Source organism: Aulonocara sp. 'chitande type north' Nkhata Bay, linkage group LG22, assembly GCF_057382095.1.
Source record: "Aulonocara sp. 'chitande type north' Nkhata Bay isolate Kocher_YH1m ecotype deep benthic linkage group LG22, A_spYH_male_GT1.1, whole genome shotgun sequence".
Classification (NCBI taxonomy): Eukaryota; Metazoa; Chordata; class Actinopteri; order Cichliformes; family Cichlidae; genus Aulonocara; species Aulonocara sp. 'chitande type north' Nkhata Bay.
Window position 1 is genome coordinate 14,901,696 of NC_141364.1, and position 26,557 is coordinate 14,928,252.

General features: G+C 41.2%; 1 protein-coding gene across 5 annotated transcripts; it reads left to right on the forward strand.

Annotated features, from left to right (window-relative positions):
- The first annotated feature begins 246 nt into the window (after window positions 1–246).
- Window positions 247–25,852, forward strand: cgnb (cingulin b). Of its 5 annotated transcripts, none has more exons than XM_086280313.1 (21): window positions 247–519; window positions 6,746–7,906; window positions 8,002–8,090; window positions 8,274–8,343; window positions 14,470–14,567; window positions 14,673–14,805; window positions 14,891–15,103; window positions 17,903–18,051; window positions 18,383–18,409; window positions 18,889–19,009; window positions 19,285–19,497; window positions 19,718–19,816; window positions 20,443–20,700; window positions 20,775–20,945; window positions 22,341–22,502; window positions 22,736–22,825; window positions 22,944–23,027; window positions 23,110–23,228; window positions 23,393–23,501; window positions 23,866–24,029; window positions 24,179–25,852. In XM_086280313.1, the coding sequence occupies exons 1-21, from the start codon at window positions 247–249 to the stop codon at window positions 24,276–24,278; spliced, it is 3,903 nt and encodes a 1,300-aa protein (XP_086136439.1). In that variant the 3' UTR covers window positions 24,279–25,852. The 5 variants fall into 5 exon arrangements, with proteins under 5 accessions (XP_086136439.1, XP_086136435.1, XP_086136437.1 ...); XM_086280309.1 differs by having other exon boundaries at window positions 423–561; XM_086280310.1 differs by lacking the exon at window positions 247–519 and adding an exon at window positions 988–1,120.
- The last annotated feature ends 705 nt before the right edge of the window (window positions 25,853–26,557 follow it).

Below are 26,557 nucleotides of genomic sequence, written 5' to 3' on the forward strand. Positions count from 1 at the left end.
TTTATTTTGAACCTGTTTAACATCCTGCATTCAGACCGTGTCATTCTCTCCAGATAACCCCTGGATACATTTTGCAAGTAGAGTTTAAGGATCTTTAAGAAAACAGACATCAAAGGATGGAGTTGCATCGTGTAAAAACTTTGATAGTGAGCTGTATTGGAGATGCTATATTAACATATAGAAATACCACCAACTCAAACGCCATTTTCAGCATGATTAAGAGATTATTTACCGTAAGACCTATGCATGGATGAAATGGGTCACACTCGATGTAGTGTATTAACCCCTGATGTGACTGAGCCCAAGCAGCAGGCTCCTCCCCCTCGGTCTTCCTCCCAACTAATGAAGGCGGCACTGAGGCGGGACGCTCACTATCGGATGTTCTGGCAACAGGTTGTACTGGTAGCAGGGGATAGTTACCCCTATGTTATCGGTTCACTGAGTAGCACCTTCTCATCCCACCAGCATTGTTCAGCGCTGCTGCTGCTGCTTCTTGAAGGACTGTCAAATGCAAGATCCGTAAGTGAGGAGGATCATTCAGCATAAGGCTCATTTTTACAGGTGCAGTAAAATAACCATCTATGTGTTTGTCGTTGTTTTTTCTTTTTTTTTCTTTTTAAAAATTAAACCAAATGTGAATGAGATCTGTTTTGCTGATGAGGCATTTTACAACATTTGGGTTTGCGCAGATGGACACCTGTGGCTTTGTGATTGGATTTGGCAGCCGCCCTCTCGTGTTCGGCTTTTCCTGTTCTTGATAATGAGCTAAACAAAACAAAACAAAAAACCCAAAACAAAGCCTTTTATTGTATGCTGTCAAGCGTTTTTGTTTGTTGGGTTTCTTTTAGGGGGGTTTTATGCTCTGTGTGCGCTCACAGCGCTGATGCGCGGGCTATAATCGGATCCTTCGGCGCTGCGTAAAGAGGATATGAGAGATTATTATGGCAGGTAAAAGCTACAAATAGGCTGCGACGACGTCTCGCTGGGAGGCAGGTGCGTCGGTTGTTTATCTTGTTGCTCCGCTCGTGGTCCCAGTGGCTCGTGGAAAAGGGAGAGAGAGGGAGGGGAAAAAACACAAGACTGTGGTTTCGACGCGCACCGATACTGACTGACCGGAAAGGTGGGTGTGACGCAATTAATCCACGAGTACACAGGTGCTTGGGTTCTATTTAATGGTTAAACTTCAAAACGATTATTTGTCGTATGAGTCAAGGTTTGTGAATTAAGTGTGCCGTGGAAATACAAAGCAGCCTTTGTAGCGCTTGGAGTAGACGGACGTGGCGGAAAAGTGGGATAAGCCTCATGACAGCTCACTAAAGTTTACAAGCTGTTCTAAAATCGAGTGTTTACTTGATTTTTGTCTTAAAATAAATTGCCCCAGAAATAGTCCTGACCTCAAATTTATGCTCCAAGCTCATTTTGAGGTGTTTGCATAAACATGCGCCTTTAACGAGGGAATATTATTACCATGTTGTTGCTATTTTAGACCACAGAACTGCCCCTTTCTTCTCCCAACACACAGCCCCAAAACTAGTTCTTCTCCTGTAGATAGTTTGATGTTTTTTGGCATCAAATTATTATTTTTCTCTTAGTGTAATCGTTTTAATTTGTGCGATTTTTACATAGGCTAGTTGTATAATGTAAATTATTTATTACAAGTTATGATCCACACAAAGCCATCCATGTGTGAATCGAGAAATACTGAGAAGATATTGCAAAACTATCAGAATAAAATCATTTTTATTTTTTTATTTTTATTTTTTTGGTGTGGTGGGGCTGGAGTGTTTTTAGGATTTGAATATCTCAGGGATGTCAGCTTACATCATAGCCCAGACTGGAGAAACTCTCCGTATCTCTGTTTCCTCCATGATAAATGTGTAAAACAGCAGAAAAGGGTCTGGTAGCTCATTGCAGACTCTTCTGTATTTATAATAAATATTTTTTTTTGTCTATAATAGAAAGTTTCTATAGTAGATATTAGAGATGGACCGATCCGATATTACGTATCGGTATCGGTCCGATACTGACCTAAATTACTGGATCGGATATCGGAGAAAAATAAAAAATGTAATCCGATCCATTAAATATCACGAAAGCACCTCGCAAAACTTGCAACACGCCGTAACTCACCTCAGAACGTTAGCACGTCAGAGCAGTATGCATCACGTGATAGAGCGGCTGTGGCGGTCTGGATAGCATGTGGAGCTTCGCTAGCAACCCGGCATTTCATCTCCGACAAAGTTATCCCCGAGAGAAGTAAAGCAAGTGTGTAAGTCCATCTCTGAATGTTTGTAAAGCATTCCTGCGTTAAGCTTAACAAACGATATATGGAGCGACTGCCTCTTCTTGCTGCTACTTCAATCATGAAACTGCTTAACGATCAGCTGATCGGCTTTTCTGTCGCCAGTCGTGTCTCTAGTTTGTTTTTGGCCCACTTTGCACCAGAAAGAGGAAACCAGCGGCTGAACAACAGCAGCACGTTTAAGCTTGATCAGCTGTTGTTAGAATGTATTTAATATTACTTTCTACTCAAGGATCTTTTTCTACGTAGCTGACGCTGGTAACTGTGCAGGGGCGCATCTAGCAAAGTTTAGCCAGGGGGGCCGATAGGGCATGAACAGGGAAAAGGGGGCACAAAGACATACTTTTCTTTCTTATTCTCATTTAAAATGTCTAGCTTTTAATAAATAATTATCTGACACCCAAAGTTTTAATTTGATGTAAAATGAATAGAAGTCAATTACTGTATATAGTGACTATTAAGTCTAATATATATACCCTAGTAAGCTATAGTACTTTTTCCTTTGGGAAGGTACCATCTGTGCAGTCTGCAATTTTGTTGAAGAAAGATGTTGAATCTATTTAATATTTCTTGAAAAGTAATTGATTTCTGTGCATTTTTTTTCACACTGCATCAAATTAAGGTTGATTACGTCGATTAAGCATCATGAGGTGGCGCGTGAGGGGTGGTTCCCTATTTTTTATTTATTTATTTTTGTTGTTGCTGGGAGTTGGAACCCTATTAGTTAGGTTGCTTAATATTTATGCTAAGTACTCTTTAAAATACCAGAATAGGGAGGATGGTGTAGGTTTAAGTTTATTAGATTGATCAGTATTGCTGAACTATGAAATATTTTTTTTTTGCATACAGGTATAACAGAATAGCTTTAGTGTAGTTGTTGTTTTAAACTTGAGTATGAACTTATACAAAATGCAGCAAGATATTTAAAAAACAGTTTTGTTGATTAAAAAACACTATATCGGATTCATATCGGTATCGGCAGATATTCAAATTTATGATATCGGTATCGGTATCGGACATAAAAAAGTGGTATCGTGCCATCTCTAATATATACCCTAGTAAGCTATAGTACTTTTTCCTTTGGGAAGGTACCATCTGTGCAGTCTGCAATTTTGTTGAAGAAAGATGTTGAATCTATTTAATATTTCTTGAAAAATAATTGATTTCTGTGCATTTTTTTTCACACTGCATCAAATTAAGGTTGATTACGTCGATTAAGCATCATGAGGTGGCGCGTGAGGGGTGGTTCCCTATTTTTTATTTATTTATTTTTGTTGTTGCTGGGAGTTGGAACCCTATTAGTTAGGTTGCTTAATATTTATGCTAAGTACTCTTTAAAATACCAGAATAGGGAGGATGGTGTAGGTTTAAGTTTATTAGATTGATCAGTATTGCTGAACTATGAAATATTTTTTTTTTGCATACAGGTATAACAGAATAGCTTTAGTGTAGTTGTTGTTTTAAACTTGAGTATGAACTTATACAAAATGCAGCAAGATATTTAAAAAACAGTTTTGTTGATTAAAAAACACTATATCGGATTCATATCGGTATCGGCAGATATTCAAATTTATGATATCGGTATCGGTATCGGACATAAAAAAGTGGTATCGTGCCATCTCTAGTAGATATTGGAAAACAGGAAGTGTCATTTAATTGTTTGTCTATTGTGCAACTATTTGGTGTTGCAATAATGGCAAAAAGGGAGGCCTTTATCATAGAAAAAGCTGTAAAATTAATGAAACTACAGTTAAAAGTTCAAAATCTATCCCTTTCTTCACATTCTCCAAAGCCCTCCACTGGGCTGGATTGGAGTTTCTGCTGGGCCAATCCTGGATTCCGAGCCTTATGTTTGACACCCCTGCTCTATAATATTATTTGGTGTACTTGGATATGTGTTTGGACTGCAGATGGTGGCTGAATCCGATACAAGCCGTCTTTTGTCTGATGAATTGCAAGAATAAAGAAAGAAGCTGGAATTTTAATGTGCAGAGATTTCAGATTTCAGCCACGTCACCAAACTGTTGTATCAAAACTCGTCTCCTTAACATACTTGTGAACAAAAGAAACTGTGGAATAAAAATGAAGCTGATTGGGGTGCAGGAACAGCACCGGAGGAAAATTAGAAGAGTCGGCCGAGTGAGGAAAAAGGGACCAGAGATGGCTGATTGGCCAGTTTGGTGGCATTCCTGTGTCTGTTGACACAGCCAATCCTTGTGCATGAGAGAAACAGAGAGAGTATGAGAGGAGGTGAACCAGTTGTCGCCAAACAGTTCTCAGCTACTGGCTGGTTAACAACAGCTGTACAACAACTGAGCCTTTGTGTGAAGCCGAAATAGCCAAGAGAACATAAATACACCTGAGAGATTTCAGTGTGAGGGCTGAGCGCCTGGGCAATAATACAATAGGCATCTTCCCTTTAAAAAAAAAAACAAAAACTAAGCACAGATTTTGCTCAGGCATAGGCCATTGTTTTGACACACAACATGGTCTGAAAAACTGGTTGCTTGATGTTTGATTTATCTCGCCCCATATTCCCCACTTTGTCTAACAGTTTTTCCGCATGTGTAGGCTTTATTGTTGATGCTGTCCTCAATTTCTTTTCATCTGTTCTTATTATACAAATGCAAACCACGCGCAATGCTGAAAGGGAACGTCCGGAATCCTGAGAATGGTTTTAAGGGAAGCCAGAGTCCCTTTGATCTGCTAATCTAACCTCACTGGCGGTCGAGGTCCTGCGTGTTACACTGTAGCCAGCAGTCAAGGACGGTTACATTTTAATCAAAACGAGAGGACAAATGAGATGATGGTGAGATAAAATTAACATTAGGAGCACCTAAATACATGCAGGAGAAGGCAGAGAAGGGTTTTAATATGATCACATGCAATTTCATCTTTTTCGCTTGCAATGAGAGTGAGAGGAGCGATGCTTATTCACTCGACTACAACCAGATGGGGAATGCACAGCAGGTGGATGTGTGTATGCACAACCTTGCATATTAAAGTAAACAGTCTATGCCTGAGTGGCTCTGCTCTGAAGTTTGGTGGCAGGAGAGGGGGAGCCCATTCCTCGCATAGCCCCTTGTGTTTTATGCTCCGCGGAGCCTGGACAAAGGGAGGAGTATTCACCTTCTCATGGCGTTCATCGCCGAGGTCATTTGAGCTCATCAGACTGTAAAAGGTGGACTTGGTTAGGCTGTGCTCTTAATATTATGGCTGACTGAGTCACTTAAATTTAGTCTTTAAACCCAAAGTCGAGCTGCAATTCCAACCATCCTGAGCGCTGCGATGGATCTCTTTGTCAAGTTTGTAATATACACATTATCTTTGGTTTGACATTGAAAATAAGTTTCTGCAGTCATTTAGTGTTGCACTTCTATAAATTAAAGGTTGTAGCCCTGCAGCAGGTGGTGGTGTACCCCCCTTTCGTGCTGTGACAGCTGCCATAGGCTCCAGCCCAACCACAACTCTGAATTAGAGAAGTGGAAGAAGGATGAATAGACTCATATAAAGCTGAAAGACTCTCAAAAACAGCTTCTGTTAAAGCATGCACTTTCTCATATTGAATCAAATATCATCCTTTTGTTTGACCCTCCCTGATATTCCTCTCAAATACGAAGAGGGTGGCAGAATTTTTAACTTCTGAACCAGGATTCATTTCTCCTTCTAGAAAGTTTCTTCAGATGTGCAGAACCATTACAATAACTCGCAGACAGACGTTCATAGAGACTTAATGGTTAAAACTGGTGGATTAGATCTTTAACTTGATATTAAAACTTGTGTTTTAAATAAATTGTAGTGCTAACTGACAGAGTGGGGTTGAGTAGGTCCTTGTTCCACCTTTTTTTCTAAGTTTTAAATTAAAATAAGTCATTAAGATGCTGCATTGCACTCATAATCTGAATTGGAATCAACTGAATGACCCTCTTTTTCTATCTTGTTTGTTTTGTTAACATTTGTACAGAGTGTGACTGTATAAATAAGAGGCTATAAACCTCCAGGTGTCTCATACAGAATGCCTCCTGCAGTTTTTTTCCTTCTCACAGTAGACACACCCTCTGGAAAAAAGTAGGCCTCGACCTGTACAAAGAGGTGCTGAGTGCCCCAGTGGCATATTTGGCATGGCACGAATACAATACAGTTCTTGCTGAGAAGGAATTCAACTTGTAGAGCAGCAAGAGAAGATGATAGTTTCATCAAGATATACGCGCAATGTGATATTTTTGCCCAGTCATAATGACTCCACCTGGGAAGAAGCAGGCAGTGTACACATCAACAAGAAAACAGACAATGAGAATTTAATCTTCTGGTGTGTGAGAAAGATTTTAAAAATGGCGTCAGCAGTTAGTCTTCCGTGTTCATGCAAAAATAAATGTCCTTGTTACTTGTTCCACTGAATCACCTGATTTGCATTCCTGCTTTTTTTACCCCTTGTTTGCTCAGGCTGCTTGCACCAAAAACCAGGAAGTGAGCATGAGTAGCCTGTCTGCTGACAGGAAGACGCCGGTGGATCATGGCGTTCAGATACGCTTCATCAAAGACCTCCATGACACAGGCGGCGTTTATCCTGATAAATCCAGGGGAAACAACAGTGCGGTGACTCCTTCCAACAAATATGGTGTGGCAGTGAGGGTTCAGGGTATCTCTGGGCAGCCTTACGTGGTCCTGAAGGATGGAGAGAAAGGCGACTCATACGGAGTTCAGTTAAAAACCCCCACCTCCAGCTCGGGGACACCGTCACCGTACAACAGCCTTCCAAAAATTAATAAAGTTCCGAAAGAATTTTTAAATCCCTACACACCTGCTGATAACTCATCACAGTCCCCTGTTTCCCCAGCAGAGGATGAGGATGGGGAAATTTTTGGGAGCCCTCTCAAAAGACCTCCAGGGGATGGTCAAGCAGGGACACAGGGCGAGGAGGAGAATGGGATGGGCAGAGAAAAACAGGTAGAGAAGCCGAAAGCTGAACACCTACTCAAAGCGACACCTAGTGAAACAGAGAAAAACACAGACTGGACAAGTAAAGGAACATATAACGAAGCAGGACTTAAACCTGTCAAATTTAACCCCGTGGGACCAAGAGGGGTAAACCAAACTGGCTCTGGTTTCACCGGCTCTTTGGGGAGGTACAGTGATAAGAAACCAAATCCAAATTCTTTGTCACAGTCATTCCCCGAACCTCCAGCATCAACTGACGAGGAGCCTGTCCCTGTAATCGACACCAACTCCCTGGCTCCCATCAACAAGCTCATCAGTAAGTTCAACAGTGGAACACCGGGTAGCGCCCAACAGACCAGGGGGCGCTCTGGAGCGAGGCAGCGGCTCGGATTTGAAGAGCGGAAAAGGTCCACGAGTCTTGACGCTCGAAAAGTTGTTGAGCCAGAAGTTTCCCTCCCCTCTCCAACACCGAATCCCTACGCTTCACCCCAGTTTACCTCCTCCAGCATTGAGATCAAGATCCAGGCTACTCCAGCAAGTAGCAGCCTCGGAAAGAGCCCTCGATCTGTTGCCAAGGTGACAGCCTTCGAGGCTCCCAAGTCAAATTTCAAGATACCAGAGAAGTTTAATGCCAAGAGCACACCTCCAACTATAGCAAAAAAGCCTGTAAGTAATAATGATGCAGAGCCTGAGCTCTTAGCAAGAATTGAGCTGTTTGTTTTGGGTTTATTTTCTCATCTTAACTGATTCTCTCTTTGAAGGAGACACTTCCTAGAAGTCAAAGTGCAGAGATCATGGGTGGGGGAGATACTCCAATCAAGCAAACTAGCTTCAACATCCTGAAAAACAGGTAATTAAAACTACATGATACATTTAAAAAATGCTCTACTTCTATTGCTTATGTGGCTTGTTTTAACAGATCGTTCATTTAACTGTGTCATATTGTATTAAAAAATAAGGTGTAGCTCTCTAAATTAGCGAAAGGCCACAGGTAAACTTTTTTCATTCTCTGTGTCTGATGTTTCCTTTGTAGCATCGGTGACAGTGAAGGATTCCTTAAACCAAAAGTCAGCCCCATTGCTGAAACAACCGGCAGCTTAAAGGTATGACACAGCCTGGGTTATCTAACCACAGAGAGTATAAACTATATGGACTATGGACATGGCCACAGGTGTATAAAATCATGCATCTATCCATGCAGTTTGCCTTTACAAACATTTGTGAAAGAACGGGTCATTCTAAACACTCAGTGAATAATGGTGTGCTGCTGTTATAGGATATCACCACTGCACCATTGCAACAACTCAGTTTGTGAAATCTCTTCCCTCCTGGATATTCCACGATCAGCTGTGGGTGGCGTTACTAAATGAGGCTCATTGTCATAGGCGATTTGTTTTGACCGCTCTCTTGTGTTCATGCTAGCTAAAGTGATTTAGCTTCATGGCCTTTGTGGGATTTTAAAATTGTAAAAAGAAAAAGAGATTTTGCAAAGTCCATCAGTTAGGTTTGCAGTGGTGAGGGGGAGGTCAGGCGGGAGTCTCTCTGGACTGTGATCTTCACAGTCGACACTGTGATGTGTAGAGAAAGTATAAAGGAGGTGGAGGTATGCGCTGGAGAGAAGAGGAATGAAAGTCAAGTCAGGATAGATGGGTGTGAATCAGATGGAGATAGATGGAAAGGAGAAGATGCAAAAAGCAGAGGCAGTAAAGGTGGATGAGTTTCAACACCTTGATCAACCATGCAAACGTACAGCGCAGAAGAGAGGTGATGAGGAGAGTGCAGGCAGGGTGGAGTGTGGAGATGAGTGTCAGGGGTAATTTGTGATGGAAGGATAGCTTCAAGAGCAGCAGATAAAGATGCTAAGAAGTTTACTTTGAGTGATCCATATATATGAGATTATAAATGAGTGTATCAGCGAGACAGATGGTTTGGACATGTGATGCTGAATATTTTGGGGAAAAGATGCTGAAGATGGAGCTGCCAGGCAGGAGGAAAAGGGGACATCAAAGAGAAGATTCATGGATGTAGTGAAGATGAACATGCAGAGGGTTGGCGTGACAGAATAGGATGGTAGGGTTAGCATAAGATGATCCACTCCTAAAGGAGTGACTCCTAAAGGGAGCAGTCAGAAGAAGAAGAAGTAGGCCTTTCCTTTTATTCTAGTAATTTTTAACAGTAATCATGATAACATGAGTCAGAAAAGCAGTTACATGCTGGAGACACCCATGAACGCATTGTTTACACTCAGTAAAATACGACACATCTTTCTACCATCCATAGTGTTTTCATATTCATATTTCATGAACACGATGAAGTGAAACTCAAGAAATCCAACCACGTCAACAACCCTTGAATGCTTGGATAATGTTTTTATGTTTACATCGAGGTGCCAGCAGTATTTTGTGGTTTTGTTTTGGGGATGTCTAACCTACATCTCAGAAAAAGTCAATTATCTTAATCCTGAAAGTATAAAAAGACATTATTCACATATATAATTAAAGGGAATTTATTTAGCTTTTAGTGTAGCATGCAGCATGTTGGTTAGACAAATTGTCATCTCTGGGACGGGAGCTGTTTCTCCCTTCATCTTGCAGTGAAGCTAGCAGATGGTTGGCAGCCTGAAGTTTCTGTTTCATTCATCTTGTCTCCTCGATCCTCTTTTGGCAGGCCAAAAAACTTGAAAAGGAGCAGGCTGACTATTCCTCTCCCCGTCTTGGTGCCATGTTTGCTGCTTTGCGCTTCTTGTTACGCCTTATTGAAACAGATTGTTCCACACTTATGAGAACACACACGCTTCCTCCTTTAAATTAGCATCTTTTTGAATAAATCTGCATACAGAAATGATTCCTTTGTGGCCTTACCTTCTCATATTACATGCCCTTGATTATGTATGATCCCTTGTTATGTACTTCTTATTGTGCTTGTGACCATGGCTGCCTGTGAATTATTTTGCCCATCTTGTCTCTTGGCAACGATGCACCTGCAGAGGAAAGCTCAGTGTGGTGAGAGCGCAGTCATTGAGAGGCATCAATAATTGAGTTGGAGTGGAACCCTGCACCAGCTCGGGGTTGGCTCGCTGGATGGGACAGAGCCTCCTCTGAGGGGTCTCGTTGTAAAAACATATCCTTTTATTGTGACGTTAACCACACTGTCCACTTTAGTATATTGCTGTGGCTTTAGTGGCTTATTCTTCTTAGCAGAAGTCATCTCAGGCTCTTCAGCAGCTACTGAAAAATCCACAAACGGCATCAAGCCGTAGGATGAAAGAGTCTCCTTTTTTTTTTTTTCAAGGCTATTTATTCTCCAGCTCTGCCTTTAAAGCAAAGTGCTGCTTTTGTCTGTATCAAACCTCAACATAAGATCAGAGCAGGGATACATGATTGTGTTTCCAGAGGGAGATATTTTTGATCCAACCAGTGTCCAGATTAAAACTGACTAATAATTAGCCTTAATAATTAGAAGTTTGTATTTTGAGCTGTATTGACTTTGTGACACTTCACTGTCAGCACCCTCGTGTCTGTGGCTTTCTCAAAGCGCTTGCGCTGTGTTTTGAGTGTTTTACTGTGGTGTTACCAGTTAATGCTTGTTAAAGGGAAACTTGTTGAGACTATACACTGACACCCTTTCGTCTGTGTTGGCTTACTCGAGTCTAACATTGCTAATGTATGCTTGCTTGTTTGCGTACAGTGTGAAAACTGTTGTCTGTTTGTTGACTCACAAAGGTCACATTCACATGTTGTGACCTGCTAAACCGATGAGTGAAGATTAGATTTTATTTACATTTCTAGAGAATTTTACTTCATACTGACAGACCACGTTCAATGAAAAAGGTGAAACTACTTGTCTTCGAGGTAACTAAGTTAACAAAGCCCCTGCTACAGATTGCAATGGTAACCCGCAGTCAGGTTTAGCTTTTTGGTCTGATCACTCAAGCCGGCTAGCTTTGTCCACATGTCTTTTGTAGTGTAAACATTCATGTGCCCTGATGCTTTGCCATCACGGACGTAACAGGAAGATACACTCAGCAGCCACTTCATTATTAACACCTGTTCAGCCAGTCACATGTCAGCAACTCTGTGCATTTAGGCATGCAGACATGTTCAAGACGACCTGCTGAAATTCAAGCTGAGGATAAGAATGACTAAGAAAGGTGGTTTAAGTGACTTTGAGCTTGGCGAGGTTGCTGTTTGGCGTATTTCAGAAACTGCTGATCTGCTGGGATTTCCCCACACATGTCTCGGGTTTACAGAGAAAGAAAGAAAATATCCAGTGAGCTGCAGTTCTCTGTGTGAAAATATCTTGTTGATGCCACAGGTCATAGGAGAATGGACAGCCTGTTTCAAGCACATATCAGTGCAACAGTAACTCAAATAACCATTTGTTGCAACTAAGGTATGCACAGAAGATCATCTCTGAATACACCAAACATGAAGATGTGCTACTGCAGCAGAATACCACACCAGGTGCCACTCCTGTTAGACAGGAGCAGAAAACTGAGGCAACAATTCACCAAAACTGGACAACAATAGAGAAAAGAATGTTGCCTGGTCTGATTTCTGCTGGTAAGGTCAGAGTTTGGCATAAGCCAGCTCGTGCTGAGTGTGTAATGGTGTGGAAAATTTTGTTGGCAGACTTTGAGGCCCTTAGTGCCTGCTGAGCATAATTTAAACACCACAGTGTAATGAGTATTGTTGTTGACCATGTCCATGCCTTCATGACCACACTGCGCCATCTTTTGATGGTTGCTTCCAGCACGTCACATCTCAAACTGTTTTCTTGAATATCACAGTGAGTGCACTGTACTCAAATGGCCTCCACAGTCACCAGATCTCAATCGAATACAGCACATTTGTGATGGAACGGGAGACTCATATCATGGAAGTGAAGCAAGAAAATCTGCAGCAACTGTGTGATGTTATCACGTCAATATGGACCAAAGTGTCTGAGGAATGTTTCCGGCACCTTGTTGAATCAGCGCCATGAAGAATTAAGGCAGCAAAAATAAAAACATACAGTGAGTGCACTGTACTCAATGCAGGATGTGTTTATCCATTTCGTCATCTGCCCTTTTTTTGAATCACAAATTCATTTTTCCTCCAAATGTCGACAGCTCGAATAGCCCGAATCTCACAAACTTGCTCTTAAACACTTTCTTTCCTTTGCTGATGTTGAAATTACGAATGAATCGTTTCAACCCACAACATTAAAATAAATACAGGTCATTACATAAGAAAAAGCTGTGTAAGTACCAGCTGTAATTCTTAAAGGTTTAAAATCTGAAAAGAGAAAAATCTTTTTCTTCTACGTTGATACTTCCTGTGTTTTAGAGTCCAGAAGAATGATCTGGTCATTTAGGCAAGAAATGTATCAAGTGTGAGAAGAAAGTCTTTCTTTCTTTTACTATTATTTAACCAAATATGAACCGTTCGCTCTTTCGCTCTTTCTACAATCACAGGACTACAACCTCTCAGAGGCTGAATGCCAGCTGTGAATACTGATGTGCAGTTGCATTTGAACGTTTTCAGGGACGTGAGCATTAGGACAACATCTGGCTTTCAATAATTTCTTTAAAAAAATAAAGTATTTTTTGCAAATTTGTCACACTTACATGTTTCAGATCATTAGACACATAATATTATACAAAGATAAACCAAGTAAAAACAAAATATGTTTATATAAATGTTGATTTCACTTACTTAAGGAGAAGAGTTATCCAAGCCTACCTGGCCCTGTGTGATGTAATTGTAACTGTAATAATTTTGGCCCACTACTCTTGTTTTAATTCGGCCACACTGGAGGTTTTCGAGCATGAACATCCAGCAGTTCTTTAGATGTTGTTGTGGGTTCTTGTGTGGCCTCCTGTATAAGTCATCAATACACTTTTGTAATAATTGTAATAGGCCAGCTGCTCCTGTGAAGGTTCAGCGCTGTGCTTTTTCTCTCTTTCCTCCATTTGTAGATAACGGCTCTCACCGTGGTTCACTGGAGTCACAAAGCTTTAAAAATGGCTTTGTGAGCCTTTCCAAACTGATAGATGTCACTGACTTTGTTTCTCAGCTGTTTCTTTAGATCGTGGATTTGTTGCTTTTTCGGATCTTGTAAACTACTTGATTTTGTCAGGCAGGGTCTCTTTAAGTGATTCCTTGATTCAACGGGTCTGGTAGTAATCAGACCTGGGTGTGAAATGTGAAACTGAACTCAGTTTTCCCCAAAAATTTATTAATTCATGATTTAACAAGTGGGGCAATTACTTTTTTTTTTAACGGGGCATCATTCAAAATCTCCATTTTGCTTTTACTCAGGTTAGCTTAACATAAATATTAAGATTTATCTACCACATCTTTAGGAACAAAAACAAGAAATTGGTAGATAAGTTTTATTCTATTTAGTGTTCTGAACTAAATGCAGGGTTAACATTATACATACCTCCAACACTGCTAAACTTTTGAACTGTGGACCCAGCAAGAAAGGCTCTTTTTTTTTTTTTTTAAAGTTGTTAATACACATCATTATACAGCTGATGCAATTCATACAGAGTGCTCAGAAGAGCTTACACTTATTCCCTTATTATTTTATCCTCTTTTAATTATCTTTTTGTGAGGATAGAGAGCAATGTCCCAGAACGGGATTATCTACAGTCTGTCCTGCGGGGGACGAGAAGAAAGTGAAAACAAAATATATCTTCATAATCAATGATAAGTAACAGAAATGTGAAAGAGTCCCCCGAGGAGCAGAACCGTCCGTGATCCTCGCTTTGTCTCTTTCTTCTCCGTGTGTGCGTCCTTGTAATGAGTGTGTAGGAGGATAAGAGGAGTTTCATGGGCAGGCAGGCTGCGCTTATTCCCCCTTTTTCACTGAGGAGGAGGCCTTTCCGAACGGCAGAGCGGTGTGGGCGAAGAGCGAGCTTTTTGCTGCTTCTCCGGCTCTTTTTCCCCCTGCAGCCTGTCAGAACGAGCTGCTTCTGTGGGGAGAGCGTCTGTGTTGACGATATCTGAGCGCACTGGCAGGGCTTGTTCTCCCAAAGATTTTCTGACTGTCAGAAACTAGGGCAAAGAATCCAAGCCAGAGGTTTTCTTTCAAAGGTTAAGATAATACAGAGTGCATAATGCATTGCGAGGCCGAAAGTGGCACTAGCTCCAGCCTTCCTCTTTGTGTTTGTCCCTTTGCTGTTTTCTCCTCGTCTTACCTTTAGTCTCTTCTTCTCCTTGTGTGTGTTTCATTTTCTGCAGAAGGAAGGATCTGATGGAAGCCTCAAAACAGGAAATCTTGAGGAACTTCAGGAGCAAATCAAACGCCTCAAAAAAGAACTGCAGCAAGCCCAGGAAGAGTAAGTGTGTGTGGTTTTAAAACAAAGCTCCAACTTTTTGCTTCTGTGCTGTTTTGGAGCATATTCTCACTGTTGCAGTACTGACTGCGTGTGTGTGTGTTTCAGACTGGCCGAGGAGCGTATCGCCAGAGAAATCGCAGAATCACGTCTGCACATGCTGGAAGATCAACTAGCTGAGCTTCAGGAAGAACTGAGGAGGGTTTCCGAAAACTCATCTCATTCAGACTCGATGCAGACGGTCAGGACGCTGCACAGTTACGCATGCACAAACAAACTCACCATTGCACCCACCTGAATGTGCCTTTTTTTTTTCCTCTCTGCAGGATGTGGCCGCTCTGCAGGCCCAGCTGGCTGAGGCCACCATGCTGCGCCAGCGTCTAGAAGATACGCTACGCCAGCGAGAGCGGGAGTTGACGGCCCTGAAGGGGGCACTAAAGGAGGAGGTGGAGTGCCACGACAAAGAGATGGAGAGTCTGAGGGAGCAGTACAGCCAGGATATGGAGGACCTGAGAAAAACCATGGAGCAGTTCACACAGGTAGATGCCTCTGTTGTTTATACGCAGATACGACGTCACAAAATATAGAAGCTGGAGCTCTGATTTTTCCAAACTGATCTCCTGAATTGCACTCCTCACAAAAAAATACACATTACACCATTTTCTTTTCCAACAAATCTTAAAATGAAATTCCTTTAGAAGATTACTCTACAGATGTCAGACTTGTTTTAGTTGCAAAAACAATTAACACTGAAACTAGAGATGAAAGCAATTAAAACTCTGCAGCTGAGAGTCATCAGGGAGCTGTCTTTAAAAAATAAATCATAAATTTGTCAGGAAATACTGGAGCTGTTTGATGTGAGGTCTGTGATCTCTGCATGATTATCAGCGTCCTTAGAAATACGTCTAAATTAAGACTTTTCCATCACCAGCTGTATGATTTTTGGCTGAATTTCTTGAGTGTAGTCTGACCTGACAAGCTCTGGAAGAGAGATTTTATTTTGGTCAGTTAAAAACTAGAAACATCACTAGAAACAAAGAGTTAATGACACACTTGTAAGTGCCAATTTAAGAACAATAGGCAAGGCAAGGCAAGTTTATTTGTATAGCACAATTCAACAACAAGGTGATTCAAAGTGCTTTACAGAGACATTAGAAACAAGAACAAATAAAAAGCATGATTTAAAATTTATTAAAACAAGCAAATAAACTAACTAACTAATTAACAAACAAACAAACAAACAAACAAACAAACAAACAAACAACAGTATATAAAATCAAAACAGATAAAATCAGAACAGTAGATAAAATCAGTAGTTAAATGTAAGTTTTGAAATTTAAGCTTAAAGTGTGGATTTGGTGCTTTATTCAAATGCAGCTGAGAACAGGTGAGTCTTCAACCTGGATTTAAATAAACTGAGTGTTTCAGCTGATCTGAGGCTTTCTGGGAGTTTGTTCCAGATATAAGGAGCATAAAAGCTGAATGCAGCTTCTCCGTGTCTGGTTCTGACTCTGGGAACTGATAAAAGACCGGATCCAGATGACCTGAGGGATCTGGAAGGTTCATACTGGGTCAGGAGGTCATTGATGTATTTTGGTCCTAAACCATTCAGAGCTTTATAGGCCAGCATCAGAACTTTAAAGTCTATCCTCTGACGGACAGGCAGCCAGTGTAAGGACCTCAGAGCTGGACTGATGTGGTCCACTTTTTTGGTCAATAGGTTAACTATTAACTGTTTAAGCATTCCCCTTTTATCACAAAGTCAACCTTCTTCACAAAGATAGATGCTTCAGGCAATAAACTCTGACTGTGATGGAAACAAAAAAAACATGTGCACTCGCTTTATCAATGAGCAAAATCAGCACATTTCCGTCTGTACTTTCATAGTTAAAAATATGAAACAGTGTCCTTTTTTATTTCTATTTCATTTCTACTTTGATCTTCCTTGTGATGCTGCTTCAGTGTCACACCAAGAGACTACAGATTACAAGATAATTTGCCTCTTCCTCCCTTGAGCCCTCTGTGCCAGGTCCAGGCAATATCTGTTATGAAAATGGAGCAAGTACCTTTATGGGGGGGGGGACGTGCCCCACTACTGGAGCTGCCTACAGTGGATCTAACATTTGTTGTCTTTGATTATCTGAAGGTTCAAGCTTGGCAGGCTGTCATTGAGAGTTTTTAGAGGACGATTAATAAAATCACTTTTCTTTAGTTAATGTATGACTAAAAATAGGCAGTTTGCTAATAACAACTAAGAGATTTACTGTTTTACATAATTCTCCCGCTCGTTTCGGATCCATACGACGAGGGTTAGCATTTGGGCCATGTTGACAAAGAAGGAAATAAACTCTCTGGTTACAGGAAAACCTGCAATGCAGCAATCACAGTGAAAGTTTCTCTGTTTCCGATCACTGAGTGGATTTTTTTTTTCTTGTGACATCACAGTCATACGCAATTTCTTGGTACAATTGTCTTGGGAGAACAATCAGGTTATGCCTGTCAGGTAGTTTGTGTCCTGCATGAATTATTAAGGTGATGTTAACTTGTGCTTTGATGTTTTATCTGCCCCTCATTCACCCAGGCTTTATCTTGCCATTCGGTTTAATGCAGTCAGTGTTCAAACCAGGAGTCAGGGTATCACAAGGTCAGACTGAGCTTGGTGTGCAGAGTTAGAGAAAGAGAATTTTACTGCTTGTGATTGCAGAGTGAAACTTTTCTAGCTGAATTTTTGGTAAAGTTTCTGTTTCCACCAGCCGACTGTTTCTGGGGTGCTGCGGGGTGTGGTGAAGAGGAAATCTGAAGAATATATGTATATACAGAAATAGATCATTATGCAGATTTAGGGGAAAGTAGCAGCAGTGTCAGAATAAAAAAGTGTAACAGACAGCCGGAGAGCAGGAAGTAAGCAGACAAAGCTGGCAGTTGCTTTTGATGAGGTGATTGATTTGGCGAGCGGAGGATTAAAGCGGTTGAATCGCTGTTTACACTGACTGCACAGTACCGACCGTACAGCACCCTGTCATGTTTACCTGATATATTATGGTGATATTTCTTATGTAGTATTCTTCAGACGTGGGATGCTTGTTGTTGAAGGTGCGAGCTGAAAGATCTGTTGTTTTCTTTTTGAGTTTTTTTCTAATCCTGCGGGCTGAACATTTGTCAGAAATTTTTTTTTAAAAGAAAATGTGATAGATTTGAGTGCGTTAGTTCCTTTTGAATCACTTGCTTTAACGTGTCACGATAATGAGGAGGAAATGAATGTGAGGACCAAAAGCATTTTAAACGCTCACTTTCACATCTCTAAAATGAAACTCTGTGTGCGTTTCCGTGCGCCTCAGTCTCAGGAGCAGATCGAAGAGGAGAGGGAGAGGGTGAACGCCTCCGTGTTGACACTAGAGCAAGAGCTGGAGAGCTGGAGAGATCAGGGAGAGCAGTGGAAGACGGAGCTGGAGGCCACCACGCAGGAGCTGCAAACGACCAAAGAGGAGTTAGTATCACAAGTCCTTCTTTGACATAAATGCATATATGATCGATCACCTCAGTGAACAGCAACAAAGACATATTTGTAAACCTATTAAAAAGCATGAATATGCATGCTGGTAGAACATGTTTCAGCTTTGGTCATGCATTAGAAACACTCTGTCACTGTCACATTTCATATTTCAAATGGGGAACTGGTTCAAATCATCTGCACTGCTCACTGAAAACTTTACAACATCCTGTGAAAAGAGCTCTCTATGCCTCAGTCTAATAATATTATATTTCTCCAGAGTTATTTTTAATGCCTGCCATGTTTCACTTGGCTTTTCATTTGGCAGGAACGAGGTGAACCCCAGCAGCCAAACGTGAGAGAGAAAATTAGTCTTGCTATGTTTGGTTTGAGTAGTGTAGATTTAGCCTGGTTTCAATGAAAACTTGAGATCCACTCCCTGAAATTCACCTGTAAGGCTCCCATCAGAGTGGATTCTGTATCTGATGATGTCTGATTCGATCATTAGATCAGTGAACCCAACTTTACTAAACAACTTTCCCCTGCTCATCCTCACTATCCTCATAATTTTTCTGTTTGCTGATGAAATTCTTCTTCCTTTAAATAAATAAATAAGCAAATGATGAATTGCAGTTTCGTGTGCAATCTTAGAATCTGAGAGTTTTGTGGTTGTGGTGATTTCATAGTAACTTTTACTCCCTTGTGCTTTGTTTGTTGCTTGCGGTTGCTGTTTTTGTGCAGCGTTTTACCCGAGCTGTGTGCATATGTGTATTTCATTTATTTATTTTTTTAATGGCCTTGCTGTTTATAAAGTGACTCTCTTTCTTTTCATAGCTTGCAAAAATCTCATTTGGAAAAGGAAGACTTGGAGGGTGAGCTAAAGGATCTTCAGGATTCATTGCTTGCCAAGAAGAAACAAACGTCTGCGTCTGATGATAACCGTTCTTTAGCAGAGGTAATTCAGCAAAGATTATGCTCAGTGTGTGGGTGAAATGCAGGAGCTCATCTCCTTTGTTTTACAGTATGTTTTACTCCCTCTTTTTTTTTTTCCCTTTAATGTGTCGCAGCAGCAGTGTGGATGTGGGCTTTTGCTCTTTTTCTTTAAATTTTCCTGCAGACAGACATGCTCACACTCATATGCCTCTTATTAATACATTATTATGCACCCTGGCACATTCCTCTCACTCACTCACTCACACACATTATCCATCTCTGATTGCCCGTCCCTAGGAGCTTCGGTGTTGCCATAACGACCTGAAGAGGGCTCGCACCGATCTGGACAAACAAAGAGGTCAGCTGGACGAGAAAATCGAGGCACTTCAAGCTCTGAAGAAGGCGAGCGGAGAGAAAGAGGCCGCGCTTCAGTCCGAGATCAGCAAGTTGAAGGAGCAATTTCAGAAAGACAAGACTGAGCTGGAAAAGGCACTCGAGAAGGCAAAAGAGGTGAAGCATCATCTGAATTGTAGAAACGAACCAAGAGTCTTACAGCATAAAATTAAGGAATCCTGCACCATTTGATGTTTAAAAATAATGCAGATATGGAAGTTTCTCTTTAGATTTTAAAAAATAACAGGAAAAGTGTAGGCATAATGAGCATGTTCGACACAGAAAATAAAGCTTCAGTTTCTGTCTTCTCTCTGCTTTGATGCACTCCTGTCTACAGTCGTCAGCTGGTGCAGGAAGTACTGTGGTGGACCACGGCAACAACAACCTGGAGCTCCAAGAGACAAACAGTCGCCTGAGGGAAAGGCTGGCCCGCATGGTACTGCTCAAAAAGCGGCTACACTCCACAGCTGTACACACAAGCAAAATTATGTAAACACATATACTGCACAAGAACAAAAGAAGTGTCCTCCCACACAGACACTATATTCAACCAAGTGATGTGAAAAGAATTACACTAAAAAAAAAATCCCCTTTAAGCACATAAGGCTTAGAAATCCCTCTGGGATGAATTTGCTTAAGATGAGCATTGTGGATTGTGCTGTATGTTGACTGGAACAGCTGTGTATTCCAGCTGTTTAAAGAGCTGTAATCTGTGTGTGGAGCAGTCTTTCACAAATCTGTAGACAGAATCAATGCACAGCAGTTTATCAAATATGCAGACAAACTGGACTTTTTGTGCAGTCGTCACGTTAATGCTTCAAGTGCAGAACTTCGATTTTAATTCTGCTTTAAATATGAAAGCTTTTTATTATTTGTCATTCTCCTTGTTTTGTATGCCAACCAAATTTAATAACTTATTACAAGCCCAAATTATAAATTAAACACAAGGATTTATTCCTTTTTTTGGCCCAGTGCAAGTCTTGACTTGTAATACAGTTTGTTTGAGTAATAAAAAGACAATTTAGTCTATCTGCTGTGTTCATAGCTTGATATGCTCCCCAGACAAAGCTTCACTCCAGCATGCCTCGGAGCCCGGGGGACGAGGATGCCGTGGAAGCCCTGGAGGATGAGAACCGCTCCCTGAAGTCTCAGCTGGAGGAGGCCAAGAGAGGAGCCGCCCGCCTGAGCAAGGAGAGGGACGAGCTGGTCCGACGGTTGGAGGACCGAGACATGGAGAGGGAGGCGCTGAGGAGGGGCAAAAGCGAACTGGAGGAGCAGAAGAGGCAGCTGGATCGAGCGGTTGAAAAGCTTAACAAAGAGGTGTGAAAGAGTTATGGATGGTCAGATGGAGATGTCATTTTCTCGAGTCTTTCTTAATTCTGTCTCACTCTCAGGTGGAGCTGATGATGGGAGATTCTCGTCACTTGGTAACCAACCTGCAGATACAGTTTGATGAATACAGGGAACGCTCGAGGAAGGACCTGCTGGAGGCGCAGCGCAGCAGTAAGGACAGGCTGGCCGAGCTGCAGAGGGCTCAGACCAACCTGAAGACCCAGCAAGAAGAGGTGAGGAAAGATGGCTCTAGAAATGTACAGGGTGGTAGCTTCCACTGCTGCTTAGCTGACACAGTAGAGGTGGGCAGATCACTGCTATTGCTATCAGATAGATACTTTCTATCCTCTAAGTTCAGTATGTAGCAAATTATCTAGGAAATTATTGTTTGGAAATGAAAAAATACACCTCAGACATTCACTATAAAAAATGTCTCAACCTTTTCCTGTTGACTGTTACTATTTGATTTGAAGCCTACAGCACATTTAAACAACAGAAGTTGACCTAAAGTTCTTTACAGACACATTTACATTTCAAGTCTCCAAAGATTTCAGTTTCAAACGATGATTAAAAGCTGAAAGGTCTCTTTTGTTGCGTTAACTAATTATTGTGGAAAGTAAAAATCATAGTGATTTAAACCAATGATTCATCTGATAAATCACAACACACTGCTCTCTCCTACATGAGCTGCCTTAATTGGTTAAAAGTATTGGCATCTGTGTCGCTATCGGTTTTGGCAATAACCTGTATAACCCTGTATTTATTTGGTATTGGATTAATACCAAAATTTACAGTATGACACGGAGCTGTGACACATGTGTAAGCAAGTAACAATGAAAGAGCTGGATTCCATCGTCTCATTGGTGGATGTGAATCTTCCCTCCCTCCAAATGGTTGATATTTTTCACGTGTTTTCATCAAACAAGTCTTGTATACACATTTTAATCTATTTAAACCTATTTGCCTCTCAGCATCCCTGCCTGACTGTCTGTCTGTTTCTGAGTGTGGACATTCAGTAATAGTAACACAGACACATTTTTGAGTCAGTTATCTGCTTCTATGTGAGGTTATACTGCAGTTCAAATTAAAACCATCACAGTTTCAAGTCTTTCAGCTACCACTCACACTTTAAAGCTGCCTTAAAACCCTGCCTTAGTGGATTTTTTCATCAAATATTGACTGCTATTTGTCTTCAGTTTTCTTAGCCAGCCTATTTATCTCCAACTTTATAGCAGCAAGTGAGTCCAGCAGTAGCAACAATCCCACTGCGGTTTCTCCAAGAACTGCATAGTCCAGTCTTAGTGTCTAATATGTTTTTGCTGAAGAGTCGCAATTACTTATATGGGGCATAATATAGATCAAAGAATATGGAGGAAAAAATGTGGTGAGATACTGAAGCTGTTGAAACTTTAAATAGAAATTTATGGAAACATCACATTCGCAGAAGGTACATTTAAGTTTCTCACAGTGAAGAAGTGCGGATTCTAAAATGAGCAGCCATGCCCATTAAACTTTGAGGTAAGCCTGGAGGGAGTTATGAAGGCAAAAAAAAAACAGAGAGAAAGGGGAAAGAAAAAATCCATGAAAATAGAAAATTTCATAAATAATACTTTGTATCTTTTATCCAGGTTTCTCGTCTGAAGAAGGAGCTGCTGACGTGCAGTGAGGAGAGAGACAGCGCTCAGCTGGAGCGAGACCTGCTCAACAACCGCCTCAAACACTTGGAGAGCGAGTTCGAAGCAGAAAAGAGCACGCACACTGACCGTGCCCGGGAGGTCAGAGGTCTGGAGGTAAGGCTTCAAGGTCAAAGGTTATAACCCCGGAGTTATGGAGGGGATTAAGGGGTGGGTCAAAAAATGGAGATCAAGTGTTACAAGTGGTTTGGGAGTCATGCACGGGATGTCGAGGTGTCAAGTGGCTTTGAGAGAAATGTGAATATGCGTCACTACACATTTACTTACGTGTGTGTGTGTGTGTGTGTGTGTGTGTGTGTGTGTGTGTGTGTGTGTGTTCGTGTTCACAGGATAAAATTAAAACCCTGGAGATCGAGCTGGATGAGGAGAAGAGTAATGTGGAGCTTTTGAACGATCGCATTAGCAGAAGCCGAGATCAGGTGCGACATACATTTGAATACACATGCAAATAAGCAGGAGACATTTCACTGTAATATATATTTCATAACTTAACCTGCTCACTTTATCTACATATGATTATGGGGGTTTTTTTCTCAGGTTGACCAGCTTCGTTCAGAGCTCATGCAGGAGCGTTCAGCCAGACATGACCTGGAAATGGACAAGAGTGCACTGGAGAGACAGGTGCGCACGTACACAGATCTTTAAAATGGCTTCTTACAAAATATGTGGCTTGCTAGTTGTCACACTGTCACTCTGCTTGCAGATGAAGGAACTAAAGTCTCGTGTGGCAGACATGGAGGGACAGCCTCGACCCTTGGCTGGAATCACACTTCTAGAAACCAAAATTCAAGAGTTAGAGGAGAAACTACACAGTGAAGAAAGGTATGACTAAACAGGTCATTTTTGAGCACTATTAATGACGTTCACTATGCAATCACTAAAACACTTGAGGGGGAGAATAAATGTTTTTAACTGCCAATGCATACAGAATAAAAAAAATTTTATGTCAAAGAATGACGTGGTTCATTCTGAATTTCTACGTGCAGAGAGAAGGCCACTATCCAGGCTTCTCAGAGGCGGACGGAGAGAAAGCTGAAGGAGCTAAACGCCACATTAGACCAGGAGAGGAGCCAGTACGTTGAGCAGAGAGATCAGGTAAATATGAGGATTTGCATGCTCATTCGCTTTAGTGTTTGCTTTCTTTTTTGCTTTTTGCTCTGATACTCAAACGGGATATAACCATTTAAAGAAACAGATTCACATTTAATTGCTTCCTTACATCATCACTAATCTCATCTGCACACCTCCCGACCCAAACCCAACCTCACTCGGGTGCTAAAATGCTCCCTGACCTCTCTCATCCCGCCTATATGTTACCTCAGCCTTCATAGCTGTTGTCACTCCCTTACGAACCCACACATCCAGTGATGCTGATGCCTTTAACCCCCAGCCCTACTCCTTCCTTGCATCACCTCCTCTGTCCCCCTTTAACCCCCGTCCTCTCCCTCTCCATCCCCAGTTGACGCTGCGCGTGAAAGCCTTGAAGCGTCAAGTCGACGAGAGCGAGTTAGAGGTGGAGCGCTTGGAGGGAGTCCGCCGTAAAGTTCTCAGGGACTTGGAAGAGCAGCGGGAGCTGCAGGAAGCACTGCAGGCCAAAGTGACAACGCTGGAGAGTGAATTAAAGTAGGCCTTCTCCTTCGTCACTATGAAATAATGTGGATTTCTACATGACTCGTGTGTATAAATGCTCTTTGCACTAGGTGGCACTGTGTAGTAACCAGCTTAACAGTTAGTCAGTCTAAATGGATTTTCTGTTGCTTTCTTTCTCTCAGGCGGAAGTCGCAGAAGGCACATCGCTCGACTCTGTCCTCCTCTGCTTTAAGCTCTGAGGACGAGGACGGTTTCTATGACAGCAAAATCTCCTCTGAATGAGAGTCCTGAACAAGAGCGACCCACACACCTCCAACTGCTAAATGACAGTGACCACTAGCATGACAAGACCACAAAACTTTTTTACTCTTGAGCATAAACACATTTTCTTGTATGAGGTTCGACTTGTCCCAAAGTTATGTTTCCCTTGTGTCTTTTCAACTTTAAGCTTTAAACCTGCTGTGTTGCTGAGCTTTCCAACACTGTGCAGAAAGATTATCTGAAAATTTCATGTAGCCAGCACATTCTCAAAATGTCAACAAACCACTGAAGCTGTGTCTGAAACCAAATCCAGAACACAGCTTGTGTAACTGGAGTTTTGCCATCAGCGGGTCATTTGTCGGCTGTCGAACGACAGCGAGATGACAGCAACGCAAAAGGACGACATAACAAAACAAAAGGGAGCACGACAAGTCAGAACAGCATCAAACAGCAAGATGTTTGAATTGAAACGGCGTGACGTGGCCATAATTTTGGCACATAACGAGCCTCGTATGTGCACAGAAATGTATTCAAGTCCTCAGTTTTGTGAAGTCATTTGCGCCTCTCAGTTGGTTTTATTTTCAGTTCGGCGGTCCAGTCCAGAGGCGGGCGGCCGTGATCATTACACTGCATTTTTGAGCCTTCCGATGTGATTACGATCATGCCAGTGCTGCCACGTTTTATCATTCGCGATCTTTCGTTTCTCTTTTACATCGAGAAGAATTTACAGCTGCTGCAGATTTCTACTTACTGTGCATTAGGTTGTGTTCTCAAGAAACGTCTTTACTGTGTTTCTACAATAATTACTGTTTATTACAGCGCTAGTATCTGACATTGTGGTACCGTTTATGTTCCCATCGTACGGTAGATGTGTAGTTTCATATCACAAACCAAGAAACAAAAAGGCTTTGTTTGCTTCTGCATGTTAAGTTACTTCTTGTCAGTGTTTGAAGCTCTTAGTGTTTCTTTGTGTATCCAAAGTGATGTAATGTGTAATGTTTAGTTTTTTGTTTTACTTTGAATGTGACTATTACAGGCAACTTAATCTGAGCCTTCATTTTTACACTGGCTAGCCGAGCATACCTGAAGACAATCAAGTACACATACAGCACTTTGTAGCTTCAAAGATTAAACTTTTCCCCGTGATGCTTTTCTACTCCACCCATCGTATTTCTCATGCGGTTTCATGTGCATGTCTTCACTCAGATGCCTTAAAAACGAGACCCCATATTTTTATTTTAATTGCTGCATGTGTTCTGTTTATAAGCTGCTGCTGTAATGATTTAAATAGTGTTTTATATGCTTGCCTTTGCTTGTGTCTTCCTCTATTCGTCCCCTGTTGGAAGAGAAGCAGATTTCCTACTCTTTTTTTTTTTTGCACCAGGTTGTTCTAAATGTTGCTTTTAGTCTCCTAAAAATATTTTATTGGTGTTGTTTATAACACGTTAAACATGTTACGTTTGTGACAAATTTGTTTATACTGGGGTAATTCAGTAACAATGGTGTTAAAGTTGAGATGAGTTTATTAAGCTGACATATGGTACAAAACTTTGTAAGGTTCCCAACATTTTGTGTACAATAAAATAAAGAATATGAACCTTGCTGCTTTTATTTCATAATGTAAATCTTCTACACTCTACCTATGTTTCCATATTTTTACTGCAATGATTTCAAAAGCCTGTAAACTCTGCAGGTAAAATGTTAAAAGAAAAGATACCGGAGGCATTTTAAACATTTATTACAGACATTAGAAAGATGCAGAAAATACGTCGGAGAAACATGCTAGAAAGATTTGTATTCAAATTGTAATTTGGAACCATGTGTTTGAGAGTTAAAAGATATGGCATAGCCTTTTTAAGTGGTAAAACAATAATTAGGTGCTCATAGACTTCCTGCTATCATTCCCCTTAGTCCTTTGGTTCTGCATAAGCTCTGATGAAGAGAAAATACAGACTTTATCTTGTTTTTTCTAAAATAGTATCAGGTGGACATCATCCAGAAATACTCTGTGTAGTATAAACTATTCTTTGTGATACCATCACCAAGGAACAGGGAAATATGAAAATATGGCACTAAAACAAAACTGCCGGAAGATATTTTGAGTGAACAGAATCAGGCTGCTGAGGCCTGATAATATTCTAGGATTTACAAAAACAACAAAAAACGAGTGAAACATCATAAATGGAGATACAGCATATAAGGCAAATACAAGAAAGCTGCCTAATAGAGTTCCAGCTGTGTTGAAGAATAACGGTGGCCATACCAATGATTGACTTTCAAGCTCTTTGGAATTGTACAGA

Excerpts from the sequence above, each read along its gene's own strand:
- cgnb (XM_086280313.1), top strand. The coding sequence starts at position 247 with ATGGATGAAATGGGTCACACTCGATGTAGTGTATTAACCCCTGATGTG. Across the intron at positions 18,410-18,888 it reads GTGAACCCCAGCAGCCAAAC|CTTGCAAAAATCTCATTTGG; the intron begins GTGAGAGAGAAA and ends TTCTTTTCATAG. Across the intron at positions 20,701-20,774 it reads TTGAAAAGCTTAACAAAGAG|GTGGAGCTGATGATGGGAGA; the intron begins GTGTGAAAGAGT and ends TCTCACTCTCAG.